A 25,142-nucleotide genomic window follows, 5' to 3' on the forward strand; every position below is an offset into this window, starting at 1 on the left:
TACTCCGCCCCGCTGTGTTCTGTTCTATACATAATCTGGAAATATTGAATTCCTACCAAACTAATAACTTCCTGTTGATTTTACTGCCTGATTATAAATTGGTGACCAGGTCTTCGTTAGCAGAGAAATTAGATCCTTGGGGTCAAAGCACATAGCAAAGTTGAAGCATCTGGCTGGTCTCCACTATGTGGGCCATCAGATTGATGAAAGCAGAGGTTTCCTGTGCAAGATCCTCCCCTTTTGTACATGCCTGTGATACCCTGGTGTTTGCAGAGAAAAGAGGGGATCTTCCTCACATTCCATCCTGTGTCCCAAGTTACCTCTGGGGGATCCTTCTGACTTTTACCAGTTCAGAATTGAAACATGTCAGCCTCTTGCTCTGCCTGACCTTCTGGATTAATGCTCCAGACAGAGTCCTTGTTCAACCTGGGCCCTCCAAGCAACTCACTGAAGGCAAAGCCAAAAACTTTCCTGCCAATTCCATTAATCTCATCTGCAAGATGGAAGCTAAAGAGAATTGTGCACGGAGAATTGTGCTTAGGTGTTGTTTAAAAGAACAATGAGTCCTCCAGTCCTGGGGGGGGGGAGGTGTTTGGAAGCTGAACTCCATTCACACAAGAGGGTTAAACACTTGAGAGTTGAAGACACAAACCAGGCCTGCAGCTGAAGCTCTTGTTTTTTTCCTTCCTTCTTCCCTTCCCCCTTACAGAGAATGTAACTCTGGATCCAGACACAGCCAATCTTGAGTGGCTTGAAGTCTCCCAAGATCGAAAAAGCGTCAAAGGAGTTAAGCCATTTAAAGAACCCATATCTATGCCTTGTGTCCTTGGCTGTCAGAAGTTCTCAACAGGGAGACATTTCTGGGAAGTAATTGTAGGAGATAGAGAAGGATGGGCTGTAGGGGTTGCCAGTAAGCCACTGAATGTAACAAAGGTTGATAAGCAGACCAGGTGTTGGATGTTTTGGAAAGGCCTAGGGAAATACGAGGCCGTATCCCCATCAAAATGCTCTGACCTGGTCCTGACTGAGGAGCCCACGACAATCTGCATCTGTCTCAACTGTGAAGGGGGACAAGTAAGCTTTTTTGATTCCAGCACAGCAACTCTGCTCCATATACTCTCAGACACTTCCTTGGTTGGAGAGACCCTTCTGCCCTATTTCTATTTGGGTGAGGGCACCTGCATGACATTCCCCTCAAAGAACTGACCTCCATAAACAAAACTCCCTATTTGCCAAGCAGGGATCTCTGAAAGCCTTTAAAGCAGAGATTCCTTAGCTTTTTACTACTTCAGCTTCCTTTATTGTTCTATGCCACCCTGGTCAGTCAATCAGTCATTATAAAGGAATAACCTGATCATCATTTCTATTTGTCTGGATAAAAAAAAAGAGGAGCTTTATTGGCGTTAGCATCATGTGTTCAGGTGTATCAGTATTGAAGAGACCTTACAGCTAAGCCTGTCAATCATGATTTTATATGTCTGTCACAACTCTACATCCCATTTATGGATCATGCTTGTTTGTTTAATGTTAATTGCAATCAATGATTGTGTAGGTGTCCATAACTAAGTATATTCTATAATCATCCCCTTCTTTTTTTCTTTCCTTCCCACTTTTTATTCCCTTTTTCTTTTAACACATAATTGTGTTTTTATACTTACGTAGGTTATCTACAACAATCGCATTACTGATTGTAAGACTGATTGTAATTTTATATGGGAGGTGTGTCATGGATTGCAGTTCCTTCTTTTGCAATTTTGTGCCAATAAATTTATTCAGTACAATACATAGAAACAAAAGATGCACACAAAACAGAAAAAAAATAAAACATACCATCTGTTATCAAGATAGAAAACGTGAGTCCTCTGTGCCCTAAATGTGTCACCTGGCTCAAGCCAAAAGTCAAAAAGAATTGTTAATAGAATTGTACAAATGAAATACATTATTAAATAAATGCATTATCTGACAGTAACACTGTTTTTCCTTCTTGCCTTAAGCCACTCTGCCTTTTATTGAGTAACTACAAGTATCGGGAGTAAAAGAAGCCAATCTAGTTTGGTGGTTAAGAATTCAAGCTAGAAGCCCTGAGTTCTAATCCTCCCTTAGGTTCAAGGCCAGTTGGACCCATTACTCTCACTCAGCCTTAGGAAGAGGGCAATGGCAAGCCACTCCTGAATTTTTATCGAGAAAAGTGGAAGGAGATTCGTCTAGGTAGCCACCAGTGGCCAACACTGAGGCAGCCCAAAACTGGCTTTGATATTGAGATGGGCGTCAGATCCAGTTTGATCTAGTGGTTAAGGCACCAGGCTAGGAAGAGGAAGACGGTGAGTTCAAGTCCTGCCTTAGCCCTGAAAGCCAGTTGGTAACTTTGAGCCAGTCATTCTGTCTCCGTCCAATCCACTTCACAGGTTTGTTGTGGGGAAAATAGGAGGAGGAAGATGTGTTGGATATGTTTGCCACCTTGAGTTATTTATAAAAATAATAAAGGCGAGATACAGATAAATAATAAGGGGAGTGAAACTTAACACTGATATGGTGACTTTGATTGCTAACAGCAGCTCTCTGGAACATCTCAAAGCATCTAAACTGAAGTTGCTGTTGACAAAGGTGCATGTGAGTTATCCAAACTTACCTAATACAGGTAGTCCTCGATTTACAACCACAATTGAGCCCCAAATTTTTGCTGCCAAGTGAGACGGCTATTAAGTGAGCTTTGCCCCATTTTAAGTGCATCATGGGGGGAAGAGGGGGGAGGGAAGGTAAAGGAGGAGGTTTTAACAGGAAGGAGGGGATCAAGAGAGAGAGATGGGAAGAGGGAGCAGAGAAGGGAAGTGGGGCCTCCTGGCTCATCTGGCCTCCACCCCATAGAATGAGGGGGGAAGCAATGCATGAGGATAGATTGGGAAAAGGGGGAGAAAGGAGGGTTGGGAAAGGTAGGGAGAAGTGTGGGAGGAAAGACAGAAAGGAGGAGGGAGGAGAAAGATGGAGAGAATCAAGGAAGGAGCAGAGGCAGCGGCAGGAGAGGCTAGCAAGCAGCAGGAAGGAGAGAGGAAGAAGGACCAACCAGACGTCTGACCACCACCCAACCGTGTGATCCGCCTGCTGAGGAGACAGCACAAGGGTCCAGCTGGAAGGACAAGATAGCAGAGTCCAGCTGAGCCGGGCAAGTGGGAGGACCAAGTGGATGGGCAGCCACATGATGGATTGTAAGAGGGCAAGGGGGACCTGGTCCCCTGCGACCCTTTCAGGGGTGACGCTACATCACCATCTTTCATGTCACAGTTGTTAAGTGAATCACTTCCGTTGTTAAGTTAGTGACACAGTTGCTAAGTGTGAATCTGACTTCCCCGTTGACTTTGCTTGTCAGAAGGTCACAAAGGTTGATCACACGACCAGGGGACCCTGCAACCGTCACAGATATGAGCCAATTGCCAAGCGACTGAATGTTGATCATATAATCGTGGGGATGCTGCAATGGTCATAAGTGTGAAACACTGTCATAAATCACTTTTTAATGTCTATGTGCATTAAAAATTAGACATAATAAAATGCTTATTTATTTGACTTCACAACCTACACATGGAGAGCCACTGATCTAATGATTAAAATTAAATTAAAAACATAATTAGCAGTATTTGATGCTGCTGGCTAGGTGGCTCAGTGGCTAAGACGCTGAGCTTGTCGATAAGAAAGGTCGGCAGTTCGAATCCCTAGTACAGGTCTCAAGCATGAGCAAGGGGTTGGACTAGATGACCTCCACAGTCCCTTCCCACTCTGTGACTGTTACATGTGAATTGTTATAGTCCATCTCACACTCAGCCGGATGTTGAGAGTGAATTTGGCCTTTTGATCCACCTATTGAGTCCTTCCCAAGAACAGACAGGTGTTTGTTGGTTTCAAAGGTATCATTGTAGGATGTAAGCTCTTCCAAGTAATGCAACTATCATAAATACCTGCCAGTCTGAAAGCACCCAAATTGTGACTACAGGGACACTGCAACAGATGTTTAGTGTGAAAATGGTTTTAAGCCTTTTCCCCCCCAGAGCCGTTTGTACCTGGTTGCTAACAAATAGTCATAAATTGAAGGTTACTTGTAACTCCTTTCGTCCTTATTAAATTTTATTGCGTTCCCTTTAATCCATCAAGATCAGTTTCAATGTTATATAAAGCTTCTAATTGATTATGGAGTGGGCGGAAATATAGGGGAAAGTCTGAGGGAAAGCTGAGGAAAGGGGAGGGGGAGGGGGAGGGGGAGGAAGGGGAAAGTGATGGAGAGAAAGGGAGGCAGGCAGGGGAATCGAAGGAGGAGCAGAGACAGGAGAGAGAGAGGGAGGGAGAAGGGCCGACTGGCCATCTGATCACCCCCACCACTGCCTGATCCGCCTGCTGAGAGGAGACTCCAGAAGGGACCGGCTGGAAGGAGAAGACAGCAGAGTCCAGCCGAGCAGGGCAAGTGGAGGGGCCTGAGCAAAGGGACCAGAGTGGAGTGGCAGCCACAAGGAATGGACCGAAGCAGGGAAGGGCGCCTGGATGGTTGGAAAAGAGGGCAGGGGGAACCCGGATCTCATTGATCCTTTCGGGTGTTGAAATCAATCAATCAACCAATCAGAATATAGACCCTATATATACCATTTGAAACCCTCCAGTCATAAAGGGGCCGTGATTCCCCACCTCTCCATTAGCAGAATGTTGGATCAATAATTGATCGGGGGGGGGGAGGGGATCCCATGAATTTTGGCTTCTCCCCAATATTTTAAACTTGTTTACTGTCTTTAAAGGATCAATTGTAATTGATCGGGGTTCGTCCCAGGGATGTTTGCTTCTCTCCACAGTTTTTAAAACAATTTTCCCTTTAACGAGCTGGTTGGGCTGAGAATAACTGATCGGCGCTCCGTCCCTTGAATTTTTCCTCCTCCCCAATTTGTTCCTTTTAAAATACTGTCCTTCTTCTTTAAGAAGCCAGCGAAGATGCCCGCAAGAGCAGCAACAATTCATCTCGGTTTTCCGTCTGAACAGAGCCCAAAGGCGGTCACCTGATTCACAGGGAAAGGCGCGAAACTTAACTTTCTCTTTCCTTTCCCGGCGGAGGAAGCTGCGATGGCGGCCGAAGCGCCCTTGCGGGATTTCTTGGCAGAAGCCACCTGCTCCATCTGCCTGGACTTTTTCCAGGACCCCGTGCTCATCCCCAAGTGCGGCCACAACTTCTGCCGCGGCTGCCTGACCCGCAGTCGGGGGACATCGAAATCAAAGGCTTCCTGCCCCCAATGCAGACAGACCTTCGCGCCCCGCAGCCTCCTCCCCAACAGGCAGCTGGCACGGGTGGCTGAAATGGCCAGGCGATGCGGAGGTCCTTGGGGCGAGGAAGGAGGGAGCTTCTGCCCGAAACACCGGGAGCCCCTCAAGCTCTTCTGTAAGGACCACCAGACCCTCATCTGCGTGGTCTGCGACCGATCCAAAGAGCACGAGGGCCACTCGGTGATCCCTCTGGAGGAGGCTTTCCAGGAATACCAGGTAGGAGTCAGCCAGGAGGAATCGCTGGGGAGGGGCATCCAGTGCCAGCCCTCGCAGTCTTTGGAACTGTTTACTTGCTTCCTCCTGCTTTATCCCACCCCTTATCTCCCTGCCTGTAATTTATAAAAAACAGGTTGACATTCCTGTTGTCACTGAGCAAAATTCAGATGCTTGTCAACTGTCATATTATGTTGTCCTGGGCTCTTGTGATCACTCTTTGCCACCTTCTGATAAACAAAGTCAATGGAGAAGCCAGATTTGCTTAATAGCTGTGTGACCAACCTGACAACTGCAGTGATTCACTTAAGAACATTCGGAAGAAAGGTTGTAAAATGAGACAAAACTTCACTTCACTGTCTTGCTTAGCAACGGAAATTACCTGTAGGGCGAAATAGTCTCCCTTTGCCAGCTCCCTTTCCACATTTGCTCTAGAGCGAAATTGTCATGGAGTCCTCCAAAATCTTGAGTGCAGACCCCGAAAACCACTCCTGCTGGATCAGCCCAAACTTTCATTTCTCAGTGATGCTTCTGGATGACTGCAACCAGAAGACTCAGGCAGCTCACTTTAATGCCCGTGCAGGTAGTCCTCGACTTAGAACCGTTTGTTTAGTGACTGTTCAAAGTTACGATGACAATGAAAAAAGTGACATAATGTTTTTTACCCGTATGATCATTGCAGGCATTCCATGGTCACATGATCAAAATTTGGATGTTTCCCAACTGTCATGTACTTATGATGATTGAATATACTGTGTCTTCTAACTGGGTCTTCCCTCTGATGTCATTCTTTACAGAAAAGAAACTCAAAACTTATATTTTCTCTTCAGATCAAGGTGGAGGATTGCCTGAAGGCTCAGAAGGAGCAGAAAGAAAAAATAGCTACATACAAAAGAGACACAGAGCAAACAGTGCAGGAGATGCTTGTAAGTATTGATCCAAGGATGAGGAGCTTCTGAGCTAATAGGAAGGAGAACCCCATCTGCCATCTTTAATAATAGGCAGCCTGTTTGTAAGTACAAGTTCTGACTGAAATTAACTCAAAGTTAAAGACTGTGTAGGGCACAGAACTTGGTCTTAACCTGGGGACTAAGATGTCACCATTGGCTGAATGAGTCACAGTTGGGTTAAGTGCCCCTATCCCATGAGCTGTGTTTTATGCAATGGGTTTGTTTTGTTTAATAAATTAATGCAAACTATATTTCATCCTACTGAAAAAAATGTGAACACAAACATTTTTCTGTCTACTGTTTTGGAATCCCTGATTGCCAAGAAAATTTTCACAAGAGGTCATTAAACTAGAACCTTTAAAAAAGGTTTTTAAAAAAACCCTTTCCCCCCTACGATTTTTAATATCAAATGGGTTTTTTGTCTCCTTCGGATATTCTCCCACCTCATTTCTGGATTCTTCAAGGAATCTGTTTAATTATTATAACAATAAAAATAAAAGTAAAAATAATTAAGTAAAACAATTAAAATAAAATAATGTCTTTTGTCTTTCTTGTTCTAGGACCTTATCAAAGAAGTGAAAAAAAATGTAGTGGCTGAATTCAGAGAGCTACAACTCTGGTTAGAAGGACAGGAGAAGCTTCTATTGACTAAAATGGAAGAGAGGGAGAAGGATATTATGGCAAGAAAGGAGAAGGGTTTGGCCAAGCACATGGAGGAACTGGGCTCTCTTGACCATCTCATCCAGGAGATAGAAGAGAAGCTTCAGCAGCCAGCCAGCAAACTCTTACAGGTCAGTCAGGAAGTTGAGATCATAGAATCCCAGGGCTGGAAGGGACCTTGGAGGTCTTCTGGTCCAATCTTCTACTCAAGGCAGGAGACGTCATAACCATCCCCCAAAAATGGTTGTCCAAACTATTATTGGAATCCTCCAGTGATGGAGCACACAAAACTCAGGGAGGCAGGCTGTTCCACTGATAAATACTTCTCACTGTCAGGAAATTCTTCCTTATTTTAGCTTGCAACTCCAGATGAGCTTCCACCCCTTTTCCCTATGAGAGCCCTTCAAGTGTTGGAAGATGGCGGTTGTGTCTCCCATAAGCCTTTTCTTCCTTAGGCTAAGCATACCGAGTTCCCTTAGCCACTCATTGTATGGTTTGACTTCCTGGCCTCTTACCATCTTCATTGCTCCTCTCTGCATTCTTTAGCCCCTCCATAGAATACTCTTTTTGACTCTTTCCTTTTTTTTTTCTTTCATAAATTTAATCAAAATTATAATAGTGAAAAGTACCAATGGAAATAAAGAAAATAGGGAAATGGAGAAGGAAAAGAATGGGAAAGATGTGTAGGATAAAGGAAAAAGAAAAAAAAGTCTCTCAACTTTTTTTCTGCACAGTAAAATACAAAATAAAATTACAGCCTCAACGTTTTAATTTTGCATATTTAGTAAGTATTAGCCATGTCTATAGAAACAGATTAGTCTAATAAGCAAAACCAAGCATCAAGAATTCATCTTTTTCTATCTCGAGCACAAAGTTTAGAAGCAGCTTCCAAGAAGCAGCAGTTTAGAAACAACAGGTTATATCTAATTAAAGCAGTCAATTTTTTCATTTTTTCTAGCTCCACTTTTTCCATCCATTTTTCTCTTGTAGGGATTGATATATATGTCCATGTCTGCATGTAGGATTCTGGCTGCATTCGGTCAAGTTGAAAATCTTTTTTTCAACTCTTCATTTAGTAAACTTTTTGACTCTTTCTATGGAAAGGAGACTGGAAGGTATGAAGACTACAGGTAGTCCTTGACATATGAGCACACTTGGACTCGAAATTTCTGTTGCTGAGGGAAACAGTTGTTAAGTGAATTTTGCCCCATTTTACGACCTTTCTTGCCGCTGTTGTTAAGTGAATCTCTCCAGTGGTTAAGTTAATAACACGTTTGTTAAATGAATCCGGCTTCCGCATTGACTTTGCTTGTCAGAAGGTCACTAATGGTGATCACATGACCCCAGGACGCTGCAACCGTCATAAATATGAATCGGTTGCCAAGTGGCTGAATTTTGATCATGTGTCCATGGGGGTGCTGCAAGAGTCTTTTTTTTAAAAAAAAAAAAAGTTTATTTATAACACAGTAAAACAACACAAGACATACAACACTTATATACAAGACTCTTTTTACAGCTTTTTCATAGTGGTCCTTCCTTATTATTTACTATTTCCACCAATTTTACTTCATCTCATTCCAAATTACTATCTGTCCCCATCATTTCATTTACAATATATTTCTCTTTTTCATTTCAATCACTAAATTGTATTTTACCAATTTTTCCCATTATTTTTGGACATTTCTTGATCTCCCCCTTATTTCTCTTCTTCATTTTTCCTTTCCTCCAACCACTCATACTATACCAAATTTTATAGTATTCTGTATCCTCTTTTTCTGCAAGAGCCTTAAGTGTGAAAAATGATCATAAAGAATTTTTTTCCGTGCCGTGGTAACTTTGAATGGTCACTAAATGAACTGTTTAGTCAAGGACTACCTGTAATGGCTAATATTAGGGATACATAATGTAATTCAGAAAAAGCAGGAATTCAAAGTGCTGGTCACTTTCCCTATATTCTTCACGATTTTAAGAATGCCTGCTTAGGGTTCCTATCCCCTATTAGGGGATGTGGTGGTGGGTGTTCTTTGTAGGGTCTCCCTCTCCCCTTAAATCTCCAGGCCAAGGATAAATCCAACACTGATCACCTTCTCCAAAGTATTATCACCACCTGGATTTTCCAAAGTGCCTTCATTCTGGAAGCATAAATGCAGGGGATTTTTTTTATCCTATCGATGCACTATTTTGTTTTTCAAATAGTCTTTTCTTTCTGCTATTATGTTGTATATATAAATATATATCTTCTGTAATTGTGTTGGATTCAACCAAGGTCTAATTTTTCTTAGACAAGAAAGTAAAAACAATACCACTCTAAAAGGGGGGGGGGAAGAGCAATGGTTTTTTTAAAAAAATGGAAGTATTTTATATGTCTGTTAGTGTCTGGTTGTCTAGACGTTTCACTTATGTATTTTGTGACTGTAAGAATTTAATTTTCTGCCTAGGAATTGGCTCCTTTCAGTGCTTTGTCTCTTTATTTTTTAGGACATTGGAAGCATCTTGAAGAAGTAAGTAAATCCACCCTTTTCTTCAGAGACTCAGAGATCAGCAGCTCCGCCAGCAGTTTTCCTATTTTGGAAAGGTCTTTCTTTATTTCGCATTATTTTAATGTAAAGACAGTGTACTGTATTTCAGGGCTTTTTAGACATTTCCTCAGACAACCTCAACACAATATAATTAGCAATATTTGATATGATCAATTATTATGTTGGTTGCACACTCAGCCAGAGGTTTAGACTGAATTTGCCTTTTTATCCATTTATTGAGTCCTTCCCAAGAAGAGACAGATGTTTAATGGTTTTAAAAGTATCATTGTAGTATGTAAGCTGTTCCAAGTAATGCAACTATCATAAATACACACCGGTTCCCAAGCACCTGAATTGTGAGTACAGGGGCACTGTGACAGATGTTAAGTGGGAAAATGGTTGTAAGTAAGTTTACTTGTAACTGAATTTGTCTCTATTAAATTACATTGCATTAGTTTAGTCCAGTGGTTCCCAAACTTTTTCAGTCCACCGCCCCCTTGGTGCTACAAACTCATCCTCAGTGCGTCCCACTCCCACCCCGTATAAATAGCATTGTTCGGAATAGCGGTTTGTATGACCCACTAAGGAAGATAGTAACAGTAAAATACAAAACTGTAACAATTAATTGCACATTTATTCAAAATCCAATTTAAAAATCTTTTGTTAATTCAACAAAATTGTTGAACATGATCCAGTGATACCAGGTTTTCAAAGTCTGATAATCATTTATCAAAAACCTTAGCAACTACTAACTTAGTCAACTCAGTAAAATTTAGTAACTACTTCACTGTTCAGTAAATTCTTAATGTGATGGATGGGCTTGATGAAGTGACACCAGTTTCCCAATGTCTGGTTTTAAGTCACTTAGCAGGAGTCTTAAATCACCACGTTCAGTAATCTGGAGTCGATTTCTCTGCTTGGAGAGAAGTTGGATGACCACACTGAAACCACGTTCCACCAAATATGATGTTGGAAATGAAAGAAGGAGCTTCTTAACCACTGTCCATAGTGCAGGATAGTGATCAGAAATTTCCTTCTGTAATCAAAACTCTTGGTACGATTTCTTAAACTTTGGCTTCAGCTCAATGTCATTTTGCAACTCTATTAGTTGATCCTCCACTACCCCATCTTCCTCAGTATCTGAAAATGGATTTATCACCCAATCTGAAATTTCCATCAAAAGAAGATCCTGATATTGCTCAGACTTATCTTTATGTAACATGTCCAAATGGTCACAAAAAAACTTGCAGATCATCATCTTGTATCCCACCTTTCTCTTCTAGCTCGGACAAGCTCGGAAATTGGTATAGCTCGCGATGGCCTATATTGCGCTTGAATAGAGTTAACTTTGAAATAAACGTAGAGATGACAGATTTGGCCTTAATAAGATGGACCTCATTTCCTTGCAACTGCAAATTCCCTTCATTGAACTTTGCAAACAGTTCTGATAAATAAGCAATGTCATGCTTGATCTCTTTGAGTTCATCACTAAAGTAATGACTGATGGTCACCTAATGTCTTCACCTCTGCAGATTCTCAAAGATTTCTGAGACCAGTGTTGAATACTTAATTTCAGTAGTGACCAATCCCAGTCTTAAAATGAGTTTAGAATCAGTGGGAGTCACTGCTAACCATGAACTACTAGCTACTGATAATGAGTCCAGTCCTGCATTTCTTTTCCTTCTGTCCATGTTTTGCAAGTACTTTTTCCAGGCATATGTTTTATTCTACCGTATACAAACCATTATTTTTAGGGAAAAAATGGGTCTTCCAAGCAATTTTAAAAGACACTGTCAGAATGACTCTGCTCTCAGCCCCACTTGTGGCTCCTTGAAAAGCACCCCCCCCACACACTCCAACACCTGAGGAGACAGGGGTGTCTAGAATTAAAACGTGGTTCAAATCCCTAGTATAGTCCTTCTGCGTGAGAAGGGGTTGCTAGATGACCTCCAAGGTCCCTTCCAACTCTTACTGATACTGGCCCTGGCTTTCCTGGTGGAACAGCGGCAGTGGCAACGACAGCAGCAACAGCCCCCCCCCCCACAGCAGCCCACCTGGATCCTCGGCAGGGGGGTGGCAGGCCTGGCTGGCCACATACTAGCCACCCCGGGAAGGCCTCTGGTGATATCGGGGTCTGCGGCAAAGCTCCCGATTTCTCCAAATGCCTCTTTCTTACCGTTGTACAGGGACGGGCTGCGGTGCGCAAATTTCAAAAGTTCTTGCGCCGCCACCTGCAGCGCTTGCTTGGAGCTTGTTTGGAAAGGGGAAAAACGCAGCCGAATTAGGCAAGACACTCCCCCCCCCAAGATCCCTCCAAATGGGTCTCCCTTCTGTAGCCTCCCTGCTGAAAAGCTTTTCTGCTTCTCTTCTACCTGCATTCTGTTACCGGCTCTGCACCCAGGTAGCGGCCAGTGGCCCCGGGTAGCAGCGTCTTGTTGGTCTTGTGTGGGGTGGAGAGCCAGTAACAGTGGGCAGGTAGAGAAGCGGGAAATGCTTTTCATACCCCCAGCTCATTCGCTGCAAGAAAGAGCGGGCGCTCGGAAGAGCGGGCTCCGTTTGGGTGGGTGATCACTGTTGGGTCGCGTAGTTCAGTGGGGAGGCTACCGAAGGGTGAACACTTTGGAGGGATCTGGGGGGGGGGGTGTCCCGCCTAATTCGGCTGCGTTTTTTCTCTTCCCAAACCAGCTTCAAGCAAGTGCTGCAGGTGGCCCATCCCCTTACCACAGTAAGAAAGAGGCATTCAGTGAAATCGGGAGCTTTGCTGCCAACCCTGATGTCACCAGAGGCCTTCCCAGAATGGCTAGTATGCAGCCAGCCAGTCAGGCAGGCCTGCCCACCCCCACCCCGCGTGGCAGCTTACCTTGATCCTGGGCAGCATGGCACTGGCGGCGGCCAGCCAGGCCTGCTGTCCTCCTTAGGCCTCCCCCCACCCCCACAGCCCTCCTCCTTCCTGGGCAGCACGTCACTGGTGGCAGCAGCCAGCCAGGCATGCCGCCCCCCAGCCCCTCCCCCCATCCGCGGCAGCCCACCTGCAACTTACCAAAAGTTAGGAAGGCAACGGCAGTCAAGTGGGCGAGGAGTGGAGCAGCTGGGCCTGGGCCGAGTGGTTCGGGCAAGCAGCGACCGATAGCAAGCAAGGAGAGCAATAAGAGAGCATCCAAGAGTTCAGCCTCACACGGGTGGTAAGAGGAGCTGCCCAGTGGCATGCGCGCCCCGGGAAACACACTTTCAGTTTCTGATGCACACATGTGCACTGGCCAGCTAGTCTGATGATCTGAGCTTTGGGTTGTGAACCCCCGTTGCCTCTTAGCGCCCCCTAATTCATCCCGCCCCCTTTGGGAACCACTGGTTTAATCTATGAATATCAGTTTGAGTGTTATATCCATCTTCTAATTGTTTATCTACCTCACCCATATTAGTCATCAGTCATTTGGTCAGATACAATCCTGTCAGTGTATAAGAAATTATGAGCTGCAATAGCCATAACAACAAGACAGCCAATGGGAACTGTTTGGTGACTAACAAACAGGATCTATTGTGAGCCATTGGAGATGGCTCGGAGCCTGGGCGGGGCTTAGCTTGACTGATCTGTATATATATATATAAGAGTTACTTTGTCCTTGCAATATAGCTTCTGTGTTTCTGAGTTCTGGTTATTCTGGTCCTGGCTTCTACTGCATGGGTATTGTATACATGCATCATGCTCTATATTATTGTATATAAAGAAGTTTCTTCTATAAATGAATCCTGCTGAATTATTTACTTGTGTGCTGGTTGGATTGCTGCAAACTCTGACAAATCCATTGTTTTGGCCAAGAGATTCACAAGAATTTTGAAGAGTAGGGAGCCCAAAACTGGAACTCAGTTGCCTCTACTAGATCTCTTGTTTAAGTTGATGAAGGTGGAAGAGTGCAGTTCTGGATCAGGATCCACTGAGTCGCACATGGTGCCTATATTTGAATAGCTAGCCAGAGAAATGACTGAAGCCTGGGAAACAGGGCCCCTGTCAGTCAACAGGAGTGCTGATTTCCCACCATCTTACCAGGTACTTAGGATCTGAGGACAGGGCAACACAAGAAAACGACAATCAATGACTTCATAGCTGTCCATCAACACCCCACTTAACAACTAAAAGCCATACACAACCATGCACCACATAAATACAAGGCATGGAACAGCCCAATGCACACATTCTGGAGAGAGTGTTCCAATATTTGAGGGTCTGTCACAGAGAGAAGGGGGTCAATCTGTTTTCCAAAGCACCTGAAGGCCAGGCAAGGAATAATGGATGGAAACTGATCAAGGAGAGATTCAAATTAGAAATGAGGAGAAATTTTCTGACTGAGGACAATCAACCAATGAAACAGCTTCCCTCCAGAAGTAGTGGGAGCTTCATCACTGGAAGTTTTCAAGAAGAGGCCGGACTGCCACCTATCAGAAACAAAGGGGGGTCTCCTGTTTGGGTGGTTGGAGGGGATGCTGGAGTAGATGACCTGCAAGGTCCCTTCCAACTCTGTTATTCTGTTATTTTGTCTTGCCAGGTACCAGGCTAAGGAAACATATGAGAATCCGGTGGATTTACTTCTAGAGCCAAAGGGGACAATTCGGGATAACAGTGATATGGTTGTGCTTCTGAAAAGTGCCATGAAAAAATTTAGAGGTAAAAAACAGCCACCAAGGTTTTACACTGGATGACATTTTGAGCATCCAAGAGAGATTCTGGGTCAATGTCACATGGATCAAAGAGGAATCGATTTCAGGATCAGTGTCTCAGTTAGAATTGTAAATGGAGACTTCCTGTAGTCTTCGTAGCCCAAATCAGTGGTGGGTTCCTACCGGTTCGCTCTGGATCTTGCGAACTGGTAGTAGCGGTGGCGGGAGGCTCCGCCCATCCACCTGGACATCATCACAGACACTCTGCGCACGCACACACATTGTGAACCGGTAGCGAAGGTAAGTGGAACCCACCCCTGGCCCAAATCCATATGCCCTGATCACTGGGGAAGCAGAATAAGTTTCCACTAAGTATAATGGAATACATACAGGTTATTCAGAAAATGACGGCAGTTAAGTGAATCGTGGTTGATAAATGAATCTGGATTCATGTATTGACTTTGCGTGTCAGAAGCTCCCCAGGAAGGTTGAAGAGGACAATCCCAGAATCATGGGATGCTGCAACCATCGTAAATACAAGCTGGTTCCCAAGTGCCCAAATTTTGATCACGGGACTGGGGAGGCTGCAACCGTCATAAGTGTTAGAACCGAGCATAAAGCTCTTTTGCCAGTGCTGCTATAATGTCACTAAAAAAAATAGTTGTAAATTGAGGACTACCTGTATATGGAATTTATTTATTTATTTTTATTATTTATTAGTCCAATTTATATGCCGCCCTTCTCCGTAGACTCAGGGCGGCTTACAATGCATTATAGCAATAGCCTGCATACTTTTTGTCTATACCTGCTTATTAGGGCTTCCCCCCCCCAAGCAGTGTTGTTCTATACAAAGTTGGCTTATTGCCCCCACAATCCGGGTCCTCAGTTTACCTACCTCGAAAGGATGGAAGGCTGAGTCAACCTTGAGCCTGGTGAGATTTGAACTTGCACTAATTGCAGGCAGCTGGCAGCTAAGTACTAGCACTTAATAGCACTTTAGTCCGCTGCACCACTAAGGTGCATATATAGTAGAATATATTGATACCTGATGGAATATATATAGCCACCAATGACATTCTGGCTTGTAGCTTTCCCTATTCCTTATTTCCTGATCTGAGGCCAAGGAAAGCAAACCAGGGAATCTGAGGGAGGCCCTTCTGTTGCTCCAATTCCAGGGATGAGATGCTGAATTCCTCCCTTTTCTTCCCCAGATACTCTGGAAAGTGGACTTCAACTACAGGAAGGTAAATATGAGTTATAGGAATTGGATTTCCTTGCTATTTTAAGCTCTGATGCAGTAACATGAAGAGAAACATAATAGATCAAAAAAAAAAATATAGGATTAATTACTATATAAGACTATGATGATCCAGTAAACTTTAATGATTATATGATTTATGAACTATTACTTGCCATTTATATGTACAATATTAGCTAATGCAGTGGAGAAAAATTCCTTGTGTGTCTGATCACATTTGGCCAAATAAAGCTGTTCTGTTCTGTTCTGTTCTGTTCTACTCCTCTACTCCTACTCTGCTCCGCTCCGTTCTATACATACCATATTTTTTGGAGTGTAAGATGAACCTTTCCCCCCCTAAAAGAGGCTGAAAATTTGGGTGTAACTTATACTCCATATGTAGCTTTTTGGAAGCTTTTTTCAGCCCCACCGAGGCACTAATGAAGCACTAGCAAGCAATCTTCCCAGCTTTGCCTGCTCCCTCAACTCCCTGAGTGAAGCGGTCTCCCTGCTTTGCTCCGACTCTCAGCTGTTCTTTAGAAGCTTTTTCCAGCCCTAACCAGGTACCAGCTGAGTGAAGCTTTGCCTGCTTTTCTCATTGCTGCTTCCTCTCAGCTGTGCCTTAGAAGCTGTTTTTTATCCCCAAGCAGGGGATAAAAAACCAGCAAACTAATGTGCTGAAGCTGACCAGACTGAGGACGATAGCCAGATGAATACCTGGTAGGCAGATTTTTTTTTTCCTATTTTCCTCCCCAAAAATTAAGCTGTGTCTTATACTCCGGTGCGTCTTATACTCTGAAAAATACGGTAATCTAAAAAACTGAAGCCAATCTTGGTGTAGAATAAAATACCTGGACAAATGGGAAAATATGGACTGGGAGTGAAAGGAATCTTGAATTCCTACCAAGCTAATAACAGCCTCTTGTTTTTACTGCCTGACTATAAGTTGGTGAGAGACCAGGTCTTTGGGAGCAGAAATTAGGTCCTTTGGTCAAAGCAAATAGCAAAGTTGGAGCATCAGGGTTGCCTCCACTCTGTGGGCCATCAGACTGGGGAAAGCAGAGGTTTCCTGTATAAGATCCTCCCCTTTTGTACATCCCTGTGATACCCTGATGCTGGTCGAGAAAAAGACGGAGCCTCCTCCCATCCCATCATGTGTCCTAAGTTACCTGTGGGGGATCCTTCTGACTTTTACCAGTTCAGAATTGAAACATGGCAGCCTCTGGCTCTGCCTGATCTTCTGGAAAGGGTGGAGCGCTATGAAGTGTTTGAAGGACTTGGCCATTGTGAGACTTGTGGACTTCAGTTCCCAGAATTCCTCATCCAGGATGGCAAAGCTGGACGGTAATCAGCAGAGTGGCGGCCACATGGGAGACTAGAGACTAGAGGAATTGACCAGTGGAGCCAAGAGATGAAGAGTTGAGGGGAGGAGCCAAAAGCTGTACAGGTAGTCAACGTATCCTGAAGGTGTGCAGCTTAGTGGCAGCTGAAGGGGAGGCAGATGGACTGGAAGATGGCGAAGGCAACCTAAGTGAATGGAACGAGAAGGCCAGAGGAGCCCTGAAGAGGCCGGCAGTTAACAGAGGATGGGACTAAGACAGTGGGAGAGCCCGAGTGCTTGGAGAAAAGGGAGCAGAGGGACCTGGACAATAGCAGCCCCATCAGCCATTGGAATTCTGTTAGTTGAAGTCTACAAGTCTTACAGTTGCCAAAGTTGGAGGACTCTTGACCAGGCAATGCTTAGGTGTTGTTTAAGAAAACAATGAGTCTTCCAGTCCTGGGGGGGGGGGTGTTTGGAAGCTGAACTCCATTCACACAAGAGGGTTAAACTCTTGGGGGTGAAGACACAAACCAGGCCTGCAGCTGAAGCTCTTGTTTTTTTCCTTCCTTCTCTTCCCCCTTACAGTGAATGTAACTCTGGATCCAGACACAGCCAATCTTGGCCGCCTTGAAGTCTCTGAAGATCGAAAAAGTGTCAAAGGAGTTAAGCCAGTTGAAGAAAAATATCTTGCCTCAGACCCAATGAGATTTGTATATCTTCCTTGTGTCCTTGGCTGTCAGAAGTTCTCAACAGGGAGACATTTCTGGGAAGTTATTGTAGGAGGTACAGGAATATGGGGTGTAGGGGTGGCCAATAAGCCAGTGAACTTAACAAATGTTGATAAGCAGACCAGGCGCTGGGCGTTTTGGAAAGGCCTAGGGAAATACATAGCCATATCTCCATCAAAACGCTCTGAACTGGTCCTGACTGAGGAGCCCACGAGGATCCGCATCTCTCTCAACTGCGAAGAGGGACAAGTGAGCTTTTTTGATGCCAGCACAGCAACTCTGATCCATACATTCTCAGACGCTTCCTTGGTTGGAGAGACCCTTCTGCCCTTTTTCTGTTTGTACGAAGGCGTCTGCATGACACTCCCCTAAAAGAAGAGATAACCATAGACAAATCTCCCTATTTGCCAAGCAGGGATCTCCGAAAGCCTTTAAAGCAGCTTTTTGCTTACCTTTTTGCTACTTCAGCTTTTTTTTATTGTTCTATGCCACCCTGGTCAGTCAATCTGTCATTATAAAGGAATAACCTGATCATCATTTCTATTTGTCTGGATAAAAAAAAAAATGAAGTGTCCTAGGATCTTTATTGGCTTTAGCATCATGTGTTCAGGTGTATCAGTATTAAAGATACCTTACAGCTAAGCCTGTCAATCATGATTTTATATGTCTGTCCCAGCTCTTCATCCCATTTATGGAACATGCTTGTTTGTTTCATGTTAGTTGCAATCAATGATTGTGTAGGTGTCCATAACTCCATATATTCTATAATCATCCCCTTCTTTTTTTCTTTCCTTCCCCCTTTTTTCCTCCAGTTTCCTTTTAACACATAATTGTCATAATCCAAGGAACCCTAGCAGGGCTTCAGCAAGTATTACACTCGATATAAGCTTTATAGCCTCACAGGTACAGGAGGAGGAAGATGTATTGGATATGTTTGCCACCTTGAGTTATTTGTTGAGGAAAGGGAGAGAAAGGAGGAGGAGGAAGGAGAAAGATGGAGAGAAAGGGAGGCAGGCAGGGGAATCACGGGAGGAGCAGAGGCAGTGGCAGGAGAGACCAGCAAGCAGGAGGGGGCGGGGGAGAGAGGAGAGAGAGCAAGAACTGGCTGAATAGCCATCTGACCCCCACCCAACCATGTGAGGGAGCTGAGTGGAGTGGCAGCCACAAGGAATGGACTGTACCAGGGGAAGGCGCCTGGATGGTTGGAAAAGAAGGCAAGGGGAATCTATCACATGACTCGGGGACCCTGCAACCGTCATAAATATGAGTCAATAGCCAAGCGACTGAATTTTGATCAAGTAATCATGAGGATGCTGCAATGGTCATAAGTGTGAAACACTCTCATAAAGCACTTTTTAATGTCTATATACATTAAAAATGAGAAATGGTAAAATGCTTATTATTTGACTTCACATATGTCAAATTGAGAGCCACTGATCTAGCCCAACAGAGTATCAAAAGTGATGGGGATTACGGCCAGGGTGTCCCAAGGCATGTCAACAAACTCAAGATGGCAGCCAGCTCCGCCTTTTCTCTATATGTAAATAAGGGGTGGGGCTTCCCTCCCTTAGGTCTTTGTTGACTCCCTCTAGAGTTGTTTCTGCTTTGCATCTCCCCACTTCTGGGGAATATTTAAAAGAGATTTAGATGTTAATGTTCTGTAAATTAGGTCTCAGCCTTAAACCTGTTTAGTAGTAGTACTGTAGTTGCAGTCATATTCATGGTTCCTTTTCTTCCTTCCTTCCTTCCTTCCTTCCTTCCTTCCTTCCTTCCTTCCTTCCTTCTTCCTTCCTTCCTTCAAAAGGTCTTCACCTGGTGCCAAAATGAGGCCACTGTGGGTGCCAATTAAGGGACTCTGGGGAGGGCATTCCAGAAATGACGTGCCACCAACAAAAAGGCAAGATAAAGATGGGGGCTTGGGACTCTGTATGTCTCCTCAGAGACCCTTTTGTGAGTAAAGAAGCCTTCCCAAAAAGCCCTTGAACAAAGGACAAAGGTGTATAAGATGTTCTCCACCCACCAGATCCCCCCACCTCTCCCCATGGGTCCCCCTGTCCTAAGTTGGCCTGAGACTCCTAATGCCTCTTTCTATCCACCTTTTGCCTTAAGAGGCATTTCATTGGTCAAACGTGAAGATTTCCATTCAGCAAATGATCCTGTTCCACATTCTACATATTCCATATTCTACATCTACAAGATAGTCTTCTCTGTCTCCCTTCCACAGAGTGATCCAGGCTGCCTCTTTATGTTGACTTTTGCCCAGTTTTAGAGCTTTTCCTGATCCGTTTCCTGACTGGATGGCTGGGAAGGGGGCAGTCCAGGCAGTTCTTTCTCTGCAGGATATTCCAATTAAAAGTGACTGAAAAGAGTTTAATTTCCCCTTTATCTCTGAGACAACCCATCAATTGCAGGATTAGTTTTGGGCTTTTATCAAGGGCTTCTTACTGTCTCTTTCAGTCCAGGTTTACTCCCTCTGGTCCCATAAATGTTTCCTTCTTCCTATTGAAAAAAAAAGCATTTTCCCCTTTAACAAGCTGGTTGGATCAATAATAATTGCCCTACGCACAGTTACTCACGCGCTGGTCACCTCACAGATTGACTACTGCAATGCTCTCTACATGGGGCTACCCTTGAGGACCACCCGGAGGCTTCAGCTGGTGCAGAATGCAGCCGCGCGGGTTGTGATGGGAGAATCCCGATACTCCCATGTTACACCCCTCCTACGCGGTTTGCATTGGCTACCGGTTGCCCTCCGGGTGAGATTCAAGGTGCTGGTGATGACCTATAAAGCCCAACATGGCTTAGGACCAGGATATTTGGCGGACCACTGACAGCCAGCAACGATATCCCATCGCCCGGTTCGCGCCCATAGAGAGGGCCTACTCAGGGTGCCGTCGGCTAGACAGTGGCGGCTGGCGGCCCCCAGGGGTAGAGCCTTCTCGGTCAGTGCGCCCACCCTCTGGAATCAACTTCCCTTGGAGCTCCGATTAGCGCCTGACCTTCGCACCTTCCGCCGTGAATTAAAAACTTGGCTTTTTAATTCCCTTGACCTGGACTGACGATGGGGTTTTCATGGTTTTAAGGGTTAATTTTAAATTTTTTAGATTTTAATTTTAATTTTATATTGTGTATATTTATATTATTGTTGTGAGTCCATTGTGAGATAGGGCGGCATATAAGCCGAATAAAATAAAATAAAATAAAATAAAATAAAATAAAATAAAATAAAATAAAATAAAATAAAATAAAATAAAATAAAATAAAATAAAATAAAATAAAATAAAATAAAATAAAATAAAATAAAATAAAATAAATAATTGTTTGGCAATCTGTACAATGGATGTTTCTTTCTCCCCGGGATTTTTCAAAATCTTTCCCTTTAGCAATTGGGGTGGGGGGAACCGATGGCCTTTTTATAATTTGCAGACTTCAGCTCCAAAAACTCCTGAGCAAGCTGGCTCACAAGTTCTGGAGGTCAATCAATCAATCAATCAATCAGAATAGAGCTGGAAGGGGCCTTGGAGGTCTTCTAGTCTAGCCCCCTGCTCAAACGCTTCTCCTCTTCTCCTCCTGCACATTCTTGTATCCCGGTTGCCGCGGTCTCAGGCCAGCCGCCATGGCCGCCATTCCACCGCCGCCGGCGCAGAGGGCAAGCCTCCGGCCCCAGGAACCTGCCCGTTCCTCTCAGCCGTCAGAGGGGTCCCTCTCTATCCCCCTGTCCCTACAGGACAGGGTAGGTCCAAAGACCTACCGGCGGGGGCTTGGCAGACGGGTAGACTTGTGATCAGTCGATCCCAAATGCTGACTGTGAATGCTGGTAGCTTTATGGTAGAAGGCCAGAGAAAGGCCGGATATGCAGTGGTGACAGCATGGGAAGTTGGAGAAGTCAACCCATTACCAGTAAACATTTCTGCCCAACTGGCTGAACTGGTCACTCTAACTCAGTGGTTCTCAACCTTCTTAATGCCGTGACCCATTAATACAGTTCCTCATGTTGTGGTGACCCCCAACCAGAGGTGTGTTTTAAATTTTTTTACTATTGGTTCTGTGGGCGTGGCTTATGTGGGTGTGGCTTGTAGGTCATGTGACCGGGTGGGCGTGGCTAGCTGGTCATGTGACCGGGTGGCCATGGCTATGTGTATAGGGACTACTCAGAGGGCTGAAAAAAGTGATTTCTGACAGGTCCTCGCACTTTTGACTGGTCTTTGCACTTATGACTGGTTATCATGCCCATTGTAGCATTCTTAACAACCGTGTCACTCATTTCACAACTGCTTCTCTTCACCATGGTGACAAGATAGGGCAAAAATGTAAAATGTGAGGACAGTCGTAAGTTCGAGGACTGGTCAAAAGTGTGAGGACCAGTCAAAAATAACTTTTTCAGCCCTCTGAGTAGTCCATATGCATAAAAGGATACAGCAATAGAGAGGGATGAAGGAAGGGAAGGGAAATGAGAGTAGGAGTGAGGGTAAGAGAGGGAGGAAGAGAGGAGGAGAAGGAGAAAGAAAGAGGAAGTAGGAAGGAGAAGAAGGGGGGAAGAGAAAGTAAGAAGGAAAGAAAAGAGAGAGGTGGTAGGTTTGAGGAGAAAGATTGATGTACAGTAAAAAAGATGAAAGGGAAGAAAACCAACCCCAAACAAATATAAAGATATTAAGATAAAGAATGAATTGTTAAACTTTAAAGAATAAAAGAGAACAAATATGAATAAATAGCAATAATTAGAAACACACATACAAACATACAATATATTTTCTTTGAACAGAGTATTTGGCAGGTTCACAAATTTAAACAGTGTTTAGTCATTTCAATTAAATTTACAATTTCTATATTTTCTTTTTGCCATATTTATTCCTCATCTATTTTTTTAAAAAACCAATATTACCCTTCATCCTCACCTCTAATCTTAATCAAATTCAATTTTTCCCTTCTATTCTATATTATACCCCTTCCCATTTTCATCTATTTTTATATCCATCCTCACATTGGTTAATTATGTAATTATGTAATACAGTTGTTTAATACAAATTCAACATTTTAATATAAATCAATTAGTTATATAACTATCTTTTTTGTATATCAATCAATATGAACATGAATATTCCAATTATTTCCATGCAATCCAATTTCTTAATCAATTAATTATATTTACCAATAATAATAAACCAAATAATTTCCCCTATATATTCCTCCAAACCACAACTTAACCATTTCTGCTTTCAACACAATATACAATTAATAGTATCTCTATTACAATTCCCTAGTTAAATAGAGCTTTTTTTCTTTTGTGTTTTAAAATCTTGAACCTCCTCTTTTGCCCTAAATTTCCCATTGTTTGCAGTTTTGCACCTACCTTTTTTGGTGAGGAAAAAGAAGAAGAAATCTCTCTCTGCCTCTCTGCCTTTTGTCACGTTGCAGCAAAGACCCTGTTTTACTTTCAGTTTCGTTTTTCAGCATAGCTAGGGGAAAAAAAATCTGCTCCTCTCTTTGCAGCTAGCAACGGAGCCCTCCGCAAAACAGCTGAGAGTCCGGAGGCTGATCAAATCAACTTATGGTAATTAACCTTTGCTGAAGCTGAAAGGGGCTGTTTTTTTCTATTTTTGCAGGCACCGGTCTTCTCATTTGTTTTCTTTTAACACTGATCAGCTGTAGGGCGGCCCTTTGAAGCCCCCCGGCAAGAATTTAAACGGTTTGTTTCCCTCTAGCCATCAGGAGTCAGCAATAGATTGGGAGTGGGCGGGGTAAGCGACCGGCGATCCAACAGAGGGTGAGGGTGAGTGAAGGCATGGGGGGGGCGAGAGAGGGCTTTGGCGACCCCTGTGAAATGGCCATTCGACCCCCAAAGGGGTCGCGACCCCCAGGTTGAGAACCGCTGCTCTAACTAGAGCCTTACAGCTGGCTGTGGGACAAACATTAAAAGCAAATATACCTTTGGAGCCTTGCGTGCCCATGGAGCCTTATGGAAGGAAAGAGGATTATTTTATTTATTTATTTTTATTTGATTTTATTTGATTTCTATATCGCCCTACTCCCGAAGGACTCAGGGCGGTGCATAGCCAAACAATAAAACACATACATACAAAATTTAAAAGTAGAATAAAATCAAATTAAATAATTTTGGCCCCGACAAATTTAAAACCCCAAACTTTTAAAACCAATTTAAAATTGAATGTATAAAATACTAAAAGATATTTAAAAAATATTTTAAAATTAAAAATCTTTTATAAAAGAGGGAGAAAATTAGGCCAGGCCCGCCTGGTGAAATAGTAAGGTCTTTAAAGCGCAGCGGAAGGTGCACAGATCCGGGATCCTCCGTATCTCTGGGGGGAGCTCGTTCCAGATAGTAGGTGCCCCCACAGAGAAGGCTCTCCCCCTGGGGGCCACCAGTCGGCATTGTTTGGCTGACGGCACCCGGAGGAGCCCCTCTCTATGGGAGCGTACCGGCCGGTGGGAGGCTATTGGTGGTAGTAGGCGGTCCCGCAAGTACCCAGGTCCTAAGCCATGGAGCGCTTTAAAGGTGGTAACCAAAACCTTGAAGCGCACCCGGAAGACCACCGGGAGCCAGTGCAGCTCGCGCAGGAGGGGTGTTACATGGGAACGCCATGTCGCTCCCATTACCACCCGCGCGGCCGCACTCTGCGCCAGTTGGAGCCTCCGGGTGCTTCTCAAGGGGAGCCCCATGTAGAGAGCATTGCAATAGTAAATTATTAAATCCAAGAGAATCAACCGTTAAATATAGCCCACAAATTTTAAAAGTATTGGAGGCTGCTTGGCAAACAAAACAAGTAGCAGTCTTACATGTCAAGGGACATTCTAAGATTCCCCTTTACACAAAAGGAAATTGGGCTGCAGATGGAGCTGCTAAGGAAGCCTCCCTACCACACTTAGAATGAACAGCCTACCTCATTCCTATTTCTCCCTACCCACTTCTCCACTCCCTTGTACTCCCAAGGGTGGGACATGGGCCACATCAGTTGGAGGCAGGGAGAGGAAGGATGGGTGGTGGGCAGACCTATTCTACCAAATACACTTCAGAGAATTCATTTATAACAAATATATGCCAGCACACAATGGGGGGTCAAAGGGACTGGTAGACTAAGTGACATGCTGTGTAGTAGACAAGGGTCTCTATTCCGCAGCCTCCCAAGCTGTAGCAGTTTGTCTGATCTATGCCAGAAATAATCCAAAAGTAGCCAGGCGCCCACCCCTTAGGAGTCCAACTTAAAGGCAACTACCCAGGGACAATTTGGGAAATAGACTTCACTGAATTACCTAGAAAGCAAGCTTTTGAGTATGTTGTGGGACTAGCATGGACCTTCACAGGATGGCCTGAGGCTTTTGCTTGCAGGACTAATAGAGAGCATGAAGTAGTAAATGTCCTACTGGAAGAAATCATTCCTGGGTTTGGGCTGCCAAATAGTATATCCTTTGATTGTGACCCATATTTCACAGCCAAGGTTTGTGTGAACAGTTAAACATCACTCGGAAGCTTTACTCAGTCTACCACCTGGCAAGTAGTCCTATGGCAGAAAAAGGTAATGATTTTAAAAAAACAACAGCTAGCTCACTTAT

At 44.0% G+C, this 25,142-nt stretch overlaps 1 protein-coding gene across 1 annotated transcript; it reads left to right on the forward strand.

Annotated features, from left to right (window-relative positions):
* The first annotated feature begins 5,094 nt into the window (after window positions 1-5,094).
* LOC139309326 (E3 ubiquitin-protein ligase TRIM11-like) lies at window positions 5,095-17,945 on the forward strand. Its single transcript, XM_070933382.1, has 7 exons — window positions 5,095-5,508; window positions 6,336-6,431; window positions 7,016-7,246; window positions 9,594-9,616; window positions 14,176-14,294; window positions 15,499-15,531; window positions 17,431-17,945. The coding sequence occupies exons 1-7, from the start codon at window positions 5,095-5,097 to the stop codon at window positions 17,943-17,945; spliced, it is 1,431 nt and encodes a 476-aa protein (XP_070789483.1).
* The last annotated feature ends 7,197 nt before the right edge of the window (window positions 17,946-25,142 follow it).

The sequence above is a fragment of the Pituophis catenifer genome, unplaced genomic scaffold, assembly GCF_029215685.1.
Source record: "Pituophis catenifer annectens isolate HBS135680 unplaced genomic scaffold, rPitCat1.0.hap2 SCAF_2, whole genome shotgun sequence".
Taxonomy (NCBI): domain Eukaryota; kingdom Metazoa; phylum Chordata; class Lepidosauria; order Squamata; family Colubridae; genus Pituophis; species Pituophis catenifer.